A 14,068-nucleotide genomic window follows, 5' to 3' on the forward strand; every position below is an offset into this window, starting at 1 on the left:
CAGTTCAATCATGAAGGCCTTAGAAGCAAGAGAGCTGATGGCATAAGCCCCAGTCCCAGTACAAGAGAAAACTGATGTCCTAGTTCAGTTAGACAGAGTGAATTCTCCCTCCCTCTACCTTTTTGTTCTAGTCATGCCCTCAACAGATTGGATAATGCCCAGTCACACTGGGGAGAGCAGTCTGCTTCATTCAGTTCATCAATTCCCTAATTTCATCTAGAAACACCCTCAAGGCACACCAAGAAATAATGTTTAGCCAAATTTCTAGATACTCCATGTCCCAGTAAAGTTGACACATAAAATTAATCATTACAGTAAATAAGTTTAAATGTATTTGAAATATTGTTATATGTTCTGTTTAATTTATTTACTTATGTTTATATTTAGTTAACTGTGTGGTCATTTTATTAAAAATAGGTAATTATAGTCTTTTTTGGGGGGAGGAATCAGATCTGAATTACTTTATTTATGACTACAATATCCTTTAATCAAGGACTGACTGATTAGCACATAAAGAATACACAGTTTAGAACCATAGATGGCAATTTTAAATGGATCATCTCAAAATTATGCTGCACATGTTTATATTTATTATTTGAACATCAAGTCATTCAGGAATAGTATAAATTCTAAAAAAGGGTAAATGTTATCAGAGTTTTAAGAGAAATTTTGGTATTCTCTATTAATTTATTTGTAAAGGTATTCTAGGAAAGATGTGACAATCAATTACTGTACTTTTTCATCTCATCTGATTCTTAGATATGAGCTCAGGCAAATATTCAATAGACCATTCTATTTTACTTTATTTGTATCAAATATGACAAGTGTCAACTATATATATTGAAATATGTTTAAGAAGAATTATAGTTCTACATAATTATATAAATTCACTTTAATATAATAAGCAAAAATGACTCTTGATGCCAATAGTATTAGGCTCCTATATAGGTATGAATGAGCACTGTTCTGAAACACTGCTGCACGTGGTACTCAACAAATGATAACAAATCTATTTGGAATGCAGAAAATTTTCTTTTCAAAAGCAGAAAGCGAACAAGGAGAAATGGAAATGAATAGTATCAACTATTCTGGAGAAACAAAAGTCTGTAGGTTCTAGCAGTAGAATTGTAGGGTTAAAAACCTGTATTTCTTTCTCTTTTTATCTCAGTCTCTTTCCAAACCTCCTAGGTTTTATTCTCTAACACTAAATGTTTTCTGCTTTTCAACTCCAATTCTTGTGCTATATGTTTATCAGATTTCTGTGATGGATAAAATGTGATGATATATGATAGATGACAGAGTAATAGTTGGAAAGAGTCCAGGCCTGGAGGCCTATTTCATTTCTGTTTGCAACAGCTGAAAACTTGTGTGCTACAGTTGATATGGCCCCTTCTCTTTCTGGGCCACTTAAAACAACAGCTTTGATAACTTGTTCTGAGTTATCTTTTATTCCATGTAATTAACTTAGATGACTTTCTTCCTAATAGATGGAAGAGCTTCAGGGGCAATCCAGTAAAAAGGAAAATTTTCCTAAATGTTCAGACAGTACAATTAATATATAAAATTGAGGCAAATATTTTGTTAGCTTTTTGCTTTTATCTTCCTGTTTCCCTTTGTCATGTACTAGACAACATTAGGCTGGTACTCACAAGTTTTATAGACTCCTGGTAAAGATAACAAAAGTCCCTGAAAAATGTTTGTAAAATGGTATCTTTTGATGTAAGTCTTTACATTGCAAAGAACATTCAGAAATTTCAGCATATACATGATTCAAGATATGAGAGGTTTGGCAGCTGAGTCCTTTCACATTATTTGAAGGGATCTTAGGAACTGGCTTCTAGCAACAGATCTTTCCTTAACTCGTGTCCCTAGGAAGCAGGAGTACCTGAGAGGTGACCCTGGGGCAAGATTGGCAGGGGGCCATTGCAGTTTCATTCCTGGATGTTTATGCGTACACGATTTTCACTACCCTGAATGCTCTTTTTTCTTCTGTATGATTTCTCCTTGACTTTTAAGGTTCAGATGAAACATTTTCCCCATGTAAACTTGGCAGAGTTCTGCTAATTCACCTAGCTTTTACATTCTGCATCTGTAAACAGAAGCTAATAATATCCTCTTCACTGAGGATTAAATGAGAACTGGGATTGGAACCCACGTCTAGCTAACTCCAAAGTCATTGCACTTAAACATTGTATTAAGCCGTTCTTGCATTGCTATAAATAAATACCTGAACCAGGGTAATTTATAAAGAAAAGCAGTTTTATTGACTTGCAGTTGAGCAGGGTGTACAGGAAGCATAGTGCTTCTGCTTCTGGAGAGGCCTCAGAAAGCTTTCAATTGTGGTGGAAGGCAAAGGGGGAGCGGTTGTCTCACATGGCAGGAGCAGAAGCAAGAGACAAAGAGCAAGAGGGAAGGTGCAACATATTTTTAAACAACCAAATGTCATGAGAACTCACCATCATGAGAAAAGCACCAAGGGAGATGTTGCTAAACCATTCATGAGAAACATCTCCATGATCCAGTCACCTCCCACCAAGTCCCACCTCCAACACTGGGGATTACAATTCTACATGAGATTTGGGCAGAGATACAGATTCATAACATATCAAACATAATGCTCAAGATATTTTAAGCTACTACCCACTTTGTTTTTTCCTAATCTACCATTTGTATAGCAAACATTCATTCTAAAGATACCCTTATTATCTGCATTGGTCTTTTGACCCTAGGCATTCACTACCTTTTATTGATAAATATTATTTTTTGGTATGGATAACTGAGCATTTGTTGAAAAATATCTATTGAACCATATTTATGTATTAAACTTATACTAGATCAGGAGATACAAAGAATAAAAAATCATTCTTATGAAGGGATTCAAAAACAATGTGAGATAGTCTTGTAAAAAGTAACGTTGAATTGTAAATTGGGATATTACAATGCAATGTGGTATGTGTAGGTCTACAGCTTGAAACTTGGATTTTCTGTTTCCAACAGAATGTTAAGCTTTTGAAAGCAGGAACCAGTCTTCTACTTCATTCAACTTTTTCATTATTTTTAGCTTAGTATCCTGTTCTTAGTAGGTGTCAGGATTTATCAATATATTTATTGATTTGCTTTAGTAAAATAGAAACTCTCTATTATATATTAGTTACTTGTTGCTGTGTAACACATTACCCCAAAACTGAGCTGCTTAAAGCATCAGAGATTTGTTACTTCACACAGGTTCTGAGGATTCGGAATCTGAGAGTGTCTGAACTGGATGGTTCTAGCTCAGGGTCTCTCGTGAGTTGTAATCAAGTTGTCAGCTGGAATTGCAGTCATCTGAAGGCTTGACTGGAGCTGGAGGATCTGCTTCCAAGATGGCTTACTCACATGGCTTTTGGCAGAAAACCCCAGATTCTTACAATATGGGCTTCTCGACAGAGCTACCTGAATATTCTTACATCACAGCAGCTGGCTTCCTCCAGAGTGAGTGACTTACAAAGAAGAGAGAATAAGCAGGAATTGCAATGCCTTTTATGGTCCAATCTCTGAAGTTGTACACATCACTTCTGCTTTATTCTATTCATTAGAAGTGAGTCACTAAGTCCAGTACACACTTAAGGGGAGGAGAATTAGGCTCTACTTCTTAAAGGAGCAGTAACAAATAATATGTGGATATATCTTAAAGTTACCACGGTGCACCAACAACACAAAAAGTACTCTATCATTATTTTCTTTTTGAGCTTTGTAGACTGAGGGAAAAGCTTCAGAAAATATATGGAAAGATGAAGGCAGGGAAAATAAAGAGGGACTAGGAGAATGCACAGGAGTTTAGAGGGAATGAGGGTCTGACATAGGGCAAAGAATCTACACAACCTGTGGATGTTATGTTCTGATGTCTTAGGTATTCATAACAAGGGGGCTAAAGAGAATGATAGTGAGAGATGGAAGTGGGGAAAGAATGAAGAACAAAATAACTGAGAGAAAACAAGGATAATTGTGTAGAAAGTGAAAGGACAAGAGAAGAAAATAAAATAAAATACCTCTAAGAAAAATACTCTGGAATCAGTCAAAATCTGTTGCCCAGTTGTGAAGCAAATAAGCCCATTGGAACTGTCCAGAGGGGCTATTTTCTAAAATCTTTATTGTATAGTATCTGAGTATGACTATTTGAGACATTTTTGTGGTGATTCAGGTGCCAATGCTGAAGACAATGAATTAAGATTCAAGAGTAGAACAATTTATAATTATTTTAAAGAAAATATATGGAGAAAAAAAGATGAGAATTGCTAGAAGTTTTTTGTATAAATGATTTAGAAATAAAGTTGTTATCAGAGATAATAATTATATAACCGAAGAGTCATTGCTGGGCAAATTATGAACACATTTGGGCTACGAAAAGTGAAATATAAATGTGTGATGAAACCAAGGCAAGGTGGAATTAAAATTCCATCCTCCCTCATTCCCCTCCTAATTACTTAGTGGGGGAGAGAAAGTATTGAAGTCATTCATCTTTTGTCATACACATATAGAGAAATTTCATTATAATATTGTGGCATGTTTAGATATAAGAGATACAACATGTGGAACTGACATAACATACATGCAAACTAAGTGGTCAGATAGATTTATTGCTTTAGTTGTGTAGGATAATTACACAAAGACAGTTTATATGACTAGGATATTATTTAGAAGGAAAAGAGAAAGACTCATACAAATAAACTGGCAAAACTTAAGGCAATTGTAGGGTTTAGATAATGCAAAGAGTTAATAGGAAGAGGAATGCCTTAGAAACATCAGTAGGAGAAAGAAGCAATTGATGAATGGAATTAGGCATACGATTTAACTTGGCAGCAATGGTCCTCACGAGAAGGGAGTGTCTAAAATAAGGTAAGTTCAGGGGATGTAACTAGATTGTTAAAAAGCAGAATACAGACTTTAAAGAGAGTCATTGGAGGCCCAAAATGGGGATTTTTGTCTCACTCTTTAGCATGAACTCACCTAAGAAGAAAGAATGATGATGATTTTTTACATAAAATATGAAAAAATAAAAGACTATCAGCTTTGTTATTGACAACCACATTTTCCTTCACATTAGGGGGCCTATTTTTGGTCTATTTTCCAACATTTACATAAAGAAAGGGTTTTCTAGTATTTCTTTTGCTTATACAAATAGTTTTCTGAATTGGAAAATTTAGGAAAATACGAAAGTGCATAAAATAAATTACAACTATACAACCCATTGACAACTGTTAATATTTTAGCATATTTCTATGTTTTGTTTTAATATTTATGATTTAAAAGATATTTTTTAAAAAGTTTTGTATACTGCTTACTTTACTCAATATCATATCAGGACAATTTTGTCATTAAAAATCTCTTGTAAACATCATTAAATTTATTACCTTTTAAATGTTTAATAAATTTTAAGGGGCATAGGATATTTAATCCTAATATTTACTAAAACGTTGTAACACAAAATAGAAAATAAATGATACATGTTTAAATTATTAATGGTTGAAACTGTTGACTACCTACTGTGATAATAACAGCTAATACTAATTATTTACTATGCCACAGGAACTGTTCTAAGTACTTTGTATGGATTATATCATTTAACAATCATATTAACCATTATGAGGAACTTGTAATTCTTATTCCCATTTTACTTAAAGAGGTTTAGTAATATGGCTCAAGTTCTCACAGCTAGTAAGTATGGAGCTGAAATCCAAACAAGGCAATCTGACTCCCAAGTCCATCTTTCTAAATCTATACATTTTGCATTATATGTTTAAGCTTTGCATTAGGAACTGGAGATAGAATGATAAGGAAACCATAGAGGGTCTGCTCTTTCTGAGCTGTCGTGTGTAGAGAAACAATTATTACCAAATAATTAACATTTTAAATGTATAATTACAAACTGAAATCAGCACACTAAATGAAAGGAACATAGATCCATGATAGACAACAGGAGCCTGACTAAATAAGTAAACTGGGGAAGGCTTCCTGGAGGAGGTGACACAAGCTGACAGCTGAAGAATGAATAACAGTCAGTGAGGTAAAGGGGAAAGATACATTCCAGACAGAGGGAATATAGCATGCGGAAAGGCCCTAGTGTGAGAGGGAACATGAATGTTCAGAAAACTGGAAGAAATTCAGTGTGACTGGGGCTCACAGATTGTATGGGAGCAGGCTGTGGCCCAGGAATGTAGGGCTTGCTAAGGATTTTGAACTTCAAGGACAATGGAAATCTCAAAGAGTTTTATGTAGGTGGTGACATAATCAGATTTATTTTGAAAAGATCTTTCCATCTGAAGAATGGCAGACATACTAGAGAGAGGCCAGAGGGTATGTGGGGTGGATTTCTGTAGACTTTTGCTGAAGTCAAATAAGAAATGAAGATAACTTGGCCTAAGGTAGTGGCAGGAAAGGTGGAAAGACCTGAACATATTTAATAGATATTTAACAGGTAAATTTGAAAATGGTGATGGAGTTAGTATGTTTTCTATGGGCTGAGATAGACAATACTATAAGAAGACCAAAGACCAAAATTTAGGAGGGCGGATCATGAGTTCAATCTTGGAAATAGTGAGTTTGACATGTGAATATTTTGAGTATGTAGTTGCCTATTGGGTGTGGAACCAGAGTTTTTGCCATAGAGATTTAATCAATTTGATGAATATGGGTAAAAAAAAAAGAAGAAGATAAAGTGAAAAGAGAATGTAGTGGGCTCTGGGGAGCACTATTTTATGGCTGGGCAAATAATTATGAGTTAGCAAGGAATATTTAGTTAGAAGAGCATGTTAACTAGATTGGAATTGTTGGCAACCACTGAGGGTATACTTGAAGTTAGTGATGATGAATTTATGGTGATTCTTGTCTGCCCTGAGGTGTAACTCTGCCAACAGCACCACAGAGGCGAGGAAGCCTGGTGGCAAGAATGACCCGGAAAGGTTTTGTAAGATATGTGAAATGAGAAGGTTAAATGTCAGAGGATTCAGGCATATGATAACATAATTTACCATTCTTTTTTTTTTTAACATAGAAAAGGGTTTTTAAAAAAAAAAAAAAAATTAGGCTTGGCACGTGGCTCACACCTGTAACCTCAGCACTTTCGGAGGTCGAATTGGATGAATCGCTTGAGCTCAGGAGTTTGAGACCTGGGCAATATGGTGAAACCCCGTGTCTGCCAAAAATACCAAAAATTAGCTGGGTAGGGTGGCACGTGCCTGTAGTCCCAGCTACTTGGGAGACTGAGGTGGGAGAATAGCTTGAGCCCAGGAAGTAGAGGCTGCAGTGAGCTGAGATCATACCACTGCACTTCAGCCTGGGTGACGGAGTAAAACCCCACCTGCCCATCCCCCCCACCCAATTTAAATAATTCTGAGAAATATCTTTTATGCACAAACATTTGTCTCTTTTAAATGTTTCTTTTGGAGAAATTCCTATAAGAATTACTCAAAGAGTAAGAATAACTTTCAGCCTTTTAAATGACATTGCTAATTTGTTTCCAGATTCCCCAATCTTATTTGCGTGGGGGCAGTGGCTGTTCTAATTTTTATTCTTTGTGTTTTGACAGGCTAAAAGAATGTATCCTTCAAATTCTACTTTCTTTCTTACCGTCTTTCAGGTGCTGTGTCATGAGTAATTTTCTTCGGTTAAGGTGCATATCTCACACACATATGAGAAGGTCTTCATGTTGCTTTGGAACAACAAAGAAAACTTTCTGGTTATTGAATCTTTGGGTCATAAGCACGTCCCTTCTCAAACCACTAAAGATCTTACTCCATTTTGTTGTGATGTTTTATGATACGGACAAAACTGATACCAAATTGTTCCAAGAAAGGGAAATGCAAAGGTCCCAAGGTGGAGAATGCTTGGGAAGAAAGCCAATGTTACCACAGTGGAAAGAGACAGAGAGAAGTGGAGAAAGAGTGAGAGAGCAAGTACTGGGAGATGAGGCTGAAGAGATAGTGCAGAATCCAAATCATAACCAAGTCCTGTAAGCCAGGGTGAGGAGTGTGCATTTCATTTTGAGTGAGATGAGAAACCACTGGGTGGTTGTAAGTGGGGGAGTGAAGCGGTGTGATTTGCATTGTAAAGCAATTGCATGGTTAGGGTTGGCACACACAGGCAGGGTGGAAGTAGAGGCCTCTTCGGGCTACTGGTTCTCAGGTAGTTCAAGGGCAGAAATGGGGTCTAAAGTAGGCATGAGGTGGGGACTATGCGGTGACACAAATAAGCCCTCCCAGATCAGTTATTTCTATGCTGATGTTTAAATGGAAAAGCCTGAAGAGGACTCTCCCTTCGGCTTTAAGGCCCAGGGTACTGGGTGGGGCAGGGCCTGGACTTGGGGGCCTTCAACTGCTTCTCCCTAACTAGAATGAGGAAGGTCTCAGCATCTCTCTCTCTCTCTCTCTCTCTCTCTCTCTCTGTCTCTCTCTCTCTCTGTCTCTCTCTCTCTCTCTCTGTGTGTGTGTGTGTGTGTGTGTTTATAGCCTGAGAGTTTAGTTATCTGTTTCCCCCCAGGCTTGGCTCTTAGCCTTTTCTCTTCAACTCCCTCTAAGGATCTTCTCTTGGGACAAGTATTCAGCAGATACTGAAGGATTATGACTCTAGGTAACTTTCTGACTATTTTCCCTCCTTTTCATGCAGGGTGTGTGAGAGAAGGGTTCCCAGTACAGATTTTTTGGCTTTCTTATGTTCAGATGATATCATCAGGCTAATTGCTCTACAATTCTGATTAGATATCAAATTTATCATATGGTTTTTTGAATTTCCCATTGGTCACAAATAGTATTCATATCCTTTCTTAGAGTTATTAATTAAATCTAAGTTTTGGATGCCTTAGCCCCCACACTTGAATCTTATCCTCCTTCCCCGAAACTCGACCTTAAGCCTATTTAGGAATCCCAGTTGTCATTAAAGAGTAACCCTGTGAATTTTGAGATGCTTTGAAGAGTGCACAGGAATTTGTCATACTGTACTTATTTGTTCTATTTTTGAGTCCATGTGAAATCTCAGCTTCCTCCCTCGCCCCCAGTTTACTTTATAAATGCTCCTGCTAATCTAGCCCCCTTCTGATCTCCCTCATTACTTTGGGCTAGTCTGAAGCAACAGAAGGACTTGCTAAATTTATATATTCTTCCTGAGGCCTGGGGCTTTGTGGGAACAATTGTAAAAATTTACCAAGTCTGGAGAAGAAGGCTTTCGCAAATCTTGAGTGTGCAGGGAGAAGCGAATGTGTCTGGGGTTTCTGAGAAGATATTTGTTTATTCATAAATCATTTATTGAACATCAGCTCTGTACTAGACATTGAATTTTGAGCTTGCATTAGTCACATAAGTCATAGTTTTTAAAGAGACCAAAGCCTGATAGATGAAGACAGATTTTCAACAATGATTGTCTCAGAGTATTTATAGGTAATATGATTCATTTATATACCAGGCCCAATGAGGAGACAAGGAAACATTTGATAGAGGTTGGAGAAGCTTAGAGGGGTGACATTTTAGTTTTGAAGAGATGATCCAGGTGTAGGATGAGTTAAAAGGGTATGGCATGAGTCATAACTGTGAGATAAGACACAGGCCTGTCATGAGATCTCTAAGTACCTCTGAAAGCTTAAAAGGGTAAAGATAGTGCTTATTCGGATATATCGTTAGAGAGTCAGCCAAGGAGAGCCAAGTATGACATATGAGGGCTTTGAATTTATCCTATGGACAAAAGAGAACCTTGAAAGGTTTTAAGCAAGGTTGGTTATATGACCAAATTTTCCTTTCAGAAAACCATTTCTTCTGCAAAAGTTTGCACTGAGATGAATTCAAGTACCATTGCAATAACTCACATAAGACAAAGGCCTCCAATGAAGGTGGGGTGGGTAGTGGGTCGGGCCAGGAGTAGGAGAAGATTGTGTGGGGGTGGTGAGGAGGTGGATGGGATGGAAGGTGTAAATAGAGGTTTCCAAGTCTGGAGAAGAAGGCCTTCTTTTTCCTTAAGGAGGTAGAATTGACAGGACATGGTGAGAGACTCAAAGTGGGTGAGGAGAAAAAGGGAAAAGCATAATTTGGGGGGAAACATGAGTTTAGGCTAAGAATTTAGAACTTTAGGTGCCTATGGAACTTCCAGCTGGAGAGGTCCATTGGACAGCCATATATTTGAGACCATTACTCAAGAAGGCAGTTGACACAGACATCTTAGCCTCAAAGTTCCTTGAATCCTTCATTTTAAGGAGCTTCCTCAGCCTTCACTTCAGCAAACCATATCTACAGTCAAATGTAGATCTTGACGTCACCTTCACATGCTCTAAATATGAAGAATTAAGGTCTGGTAATGGCAATTTGACCACTGATTCCTTCTATGTTCAAGCTATATTGCTTTATATCCATATCTTTTACTTAATGACTCAATGACATGAAGTCACTCAATGAGTCATTAAGTCAAAGTCATTGAGACTTCATGTCTTGCCACATCTTCTTTTCTCCTAGTCCATCAGAGCTGATATTTTTATTCCTTTCTGTAACCAGTCTGGACTGAAAGGAGCAGTCCTGCCCTTTAATATTTAGTACATACAACTTGCTCATTCTTCTACTTTCTGACATACTTATGCTGCAAACTCTTATGTTGGATCTGGGAAGCTGAATGCTAAAGGGAAGCACATAATTGTGCAGACAGGGACCACCACTAATGTGTAGATTATACTGGTTCCCTCAGCACTTCTGTATAATGTATTTATGTGGTTCTGTCCAGGTTCCTTTACTGAAAACTGTGGGACATTTCAAACCTTCACTGCTTTCTTCCTGTCTCCATTCACGCTGATACCCTGCTTCCAAACTCAACTGACATATGATCTTATTCTCTGCTTCAAACAGTTGAAAGGACTATGTCTGATTCCTTCAACCATCCAGTGTCTTCAAACTTATCCAGGGGTTCACTTAAATGCCTTTTCCTCTGGTCACAAAGGACAAGATAATTAAAATATATTAATATTCTAAGATCATTCTGTGTCCTTCACCTGCTCAGTTCTGTTTTACTTATTCCTTCTTTCTCCTCTACATTAATCTCTCTGTATTGGTTTTTTTCTTAGAGGACTTGGAGTTTAGTATAAATTATGGAATGATATCCTTTAGGACAAAAGAGGGAAGAATGGTGGTTATATAGAATGAAGCACAAGGAATAACCCTTCTCATTTCAGCACACTAAGTACTGACTTAGAACTGCCATTGGGTTCAACTCTCTAGGTTGTGCCCTTGAGATGGTTAACATAGGAAACTGAATTAAGAAAGTTAGAATGTCTGTTTTGAGACCAGGACTCAAGGTGATACCAACATAGACTTGAGCTTTGTATTTTATTTAAACATCTGCCTGTGTTGTGTAAACTTTCCTGTACTTTTGAAACCTAATGATGTGATATCCCAGATATTTAAAATCAGTTGTTTTTAATTTGTTGCATGCTTGCTATGTTTCAAATTCTGGGCTCAAATTATGGAAATATCTCTAAATTCCCTATAAATGTTGTGAGATGCAGTGGTGTGGAGCCACCTCACCCAGGCTTGCAAGAGCTAATTTTGCACATCCCTTCCCAAACTCTGTGTTCAGTGAATCAGCTATAGCAGGACGATTTACACTGTGCGGTCAACACTCACTGCAAATTAAGGCTTTTTATTTCTTCATTTCAAGGACTTGGTTTACCAGCATGCTACGTAAAATAGGTCATATGTCCCCATTTTACAGCTGAAATTTAGGTTCAGAGAAATAACTCCCTAAATTAGGTTAACTGCGAAAGCTACATGAGTTTTTGGGAGGCAAGACAAAATATTCTGTAAGAGAATAAGACATTGTCTTGTCTCTTCTTATTCTCTTCTTAATCTTTTCTTTTTCTACTGAAGTTGTAGAGTGCAATTGGATTTAGACTTTCTCCATAGAAGTTTAAATATCCTTGTGAACTGTATATCTTCCATCTTCTGTTTTTGTTTGTTTGTTTTTGTTTTTGTTTTTTTGTGAGACAGAATCTCACTCTGTCGCCCAGGCTAGAGTGCAGTGGCACAATCTCGGCTCAGTGCAACCTCCGCCTCTGGGTTCAAAGGATTCTCCTGCCTCAGATTCCCGAGTAGCTGGGATTATGGGCATGCACAACCACACCTGGCTAATTTTTGTATTTTTAGTAGTATTTTCAAGGTCCCTAATAAGTTATAATGTGAACATTTTGATGTTCTTATATTTCTTTTACTTTCCTCATTTAACAAATGGATCATAAGGCAGTCTTTGAGATCTAGAGGTTGGTGTCTGTTAGGATGTTATTTTTTGTTATGCTTGGTTTTCTGATAAATATATTTGCAAAATGTTCCCAGCACTCAATTTATTAATGCTTGTTCTATTGCTAACCAATTCTATAACCCTAAACAAGTTTTCTCAATTGTTCAGAATGGGGATATGACCAGTGACCCCTAAGGTCATGGCCATTCATGACACTATTAAAATTCTTATGCTTCTGATAAGTAGAGTATACCCCAGGGTGCCCCTAAATTACTTTATTTACGACTTAAATCCACATGAGTATTTACTGTGGAGTTTTAGTCCTAAATAAAGTAATTTCAGTTTAATTATATTAAAGATGTAGCTTTAGAGGTAGTTTCATTATTTTGTTGTGCAATAAGGTTTTTATTTTGTTTGAAAAGTTTCAGGATCTAAAGCTGAGGGAGTTCTACTGTGAGGGAAACCCACTGTTCCTGAAGCAGCCAGTGATTTCTACACAACGGGAGAACGTCTGGAGTCTACAGGTAAAGGCTTACCTCTTTCACTTAAGTCTTCAAACTAAAGCCACAATTTAAATTTTAAAGCGTTTTCTTTTAAAACATTCTTGCCAAGCCAGCAAATGATTAATGTAATCCCAGTCCATTGGCAATGTGGATCCTATACATAATCTTTTTGACTTGCTTATAGAATCCAGTGAAATCCTAGGTCACCCAGAGTGACGTAATTCAGATAAATGGAAATATTTTGTAGGATGAATAAAAGAGAGAAATTTATTTTCACTTTAGCTTTTTCAGTGTTATTTAAAGATGTATTGATTTGTTCTTAGTGGAGTCTTTACCTCTTTCCCTCCCTTTTTACTTGTCTCTATCCCTAGTGGATGAATGAATATGATCCAGAAACTATGTTCACTTCAGCAAAACAAGTTAATGGTATTAAAAGAAGGAACAGGAAAGCATATTAGAGGACTCTTTGTAATAGCCAAGTCAGAGAACATAGATCCTTTCACATTTGACTGTGATTCTCCATCATGAATTTAGATTTCTGAGATCCATTTGGATCTGTAGCTAATGTGCAGGATTGTCATTAAGACTTTTAGGATTTGTATGGGATCAACTTTCCTGGCTGCAGGAAACAACCAATCTTGTCCAGTGGCTTACTTTTTCTTAAAATTAAATTATCGTATGAATAATACCTGTTTATTACAGAAAACAATAAAATACAGATGAGCAATGAAGAAAATCAAAATTTCTTATACTGACTTTTAAAAAGTCTCTTATTACAAAAGTAATACAAGCTCCTTTAGAGACATTGAGGGGAAAAAAGCCAATAGAAGTTAATAAAAATACTAAGAAATCAGGCTGGGCACGGTGGCTCACACCTATAATCCCAGCACTTTGGGAGGCTGAGGCGGGTGGATCACCAGGTCAGGAGATTGAGGCATCCTGGCTAACATGGTGAAACCCTGTCTGTACTAAAAATACAGAAAAATTAGCCTGGCACGGTGGCAGGCGCCTGTAGTCCCAGCTACTCGGGAGGCCGAGGCAGGAGAATGGCGTGAACCCGAGATCGCGCCACTGCACGCCAGCCTTAGCAACAGAGCGAGATTCTGTCTAAAAAAAACAAAAAACAAAAACAAAACAAAACAAAACTAAGAAATCAAATTAGTACTCTTCTCTATGACATTTATTCTTTTAGAATTTTTTATGCTTTCAGAATATTTTTGTAATTAAAGATAAAGATGAGTTCAAACTCTATACACTATATAGAGTTGTTTTTCCACTCAGTTATTGTGAATAGCTTTCCAATCAGTACAACAAAACAAAATAAAACC

General features: G+C 37.0%; 1 protein-coding gene across 1 annotated transcript in view; it reads left to right on the forward strand.

The window, feature by feature from the left end:
* Positions 1-14,068, forward strand: part of LRRC69 (leucine rich repeat containing 69) — a 105,740-nt gene that overhangs the window by 67,262 nt on the left and 24,410 nt on the right. Inside the window, 1 exon segment of the mRNA NM_001193750.2 lies at positions 12,660-12,761. Within this exon segment, the coding sequence (NP_001180679.1) occupies positions 12,660-12,761 (102 nt within the window).

The sequence above is a fragment of the Macaca mulatta genome, chromosome 8 (genome assembly GCF_049350105.2).
Source record: "Macaca mulatta isolate MMU2019108-1 chromosome 8, T2T-MMU8v2.0, whole genome shotgun sequence".
Lineage (NCBI taxonomy): Eukaryota > Metazoa > Chordata > Mammalia > Primates > Cercopithecidae > Macaca > Macaca mulatta.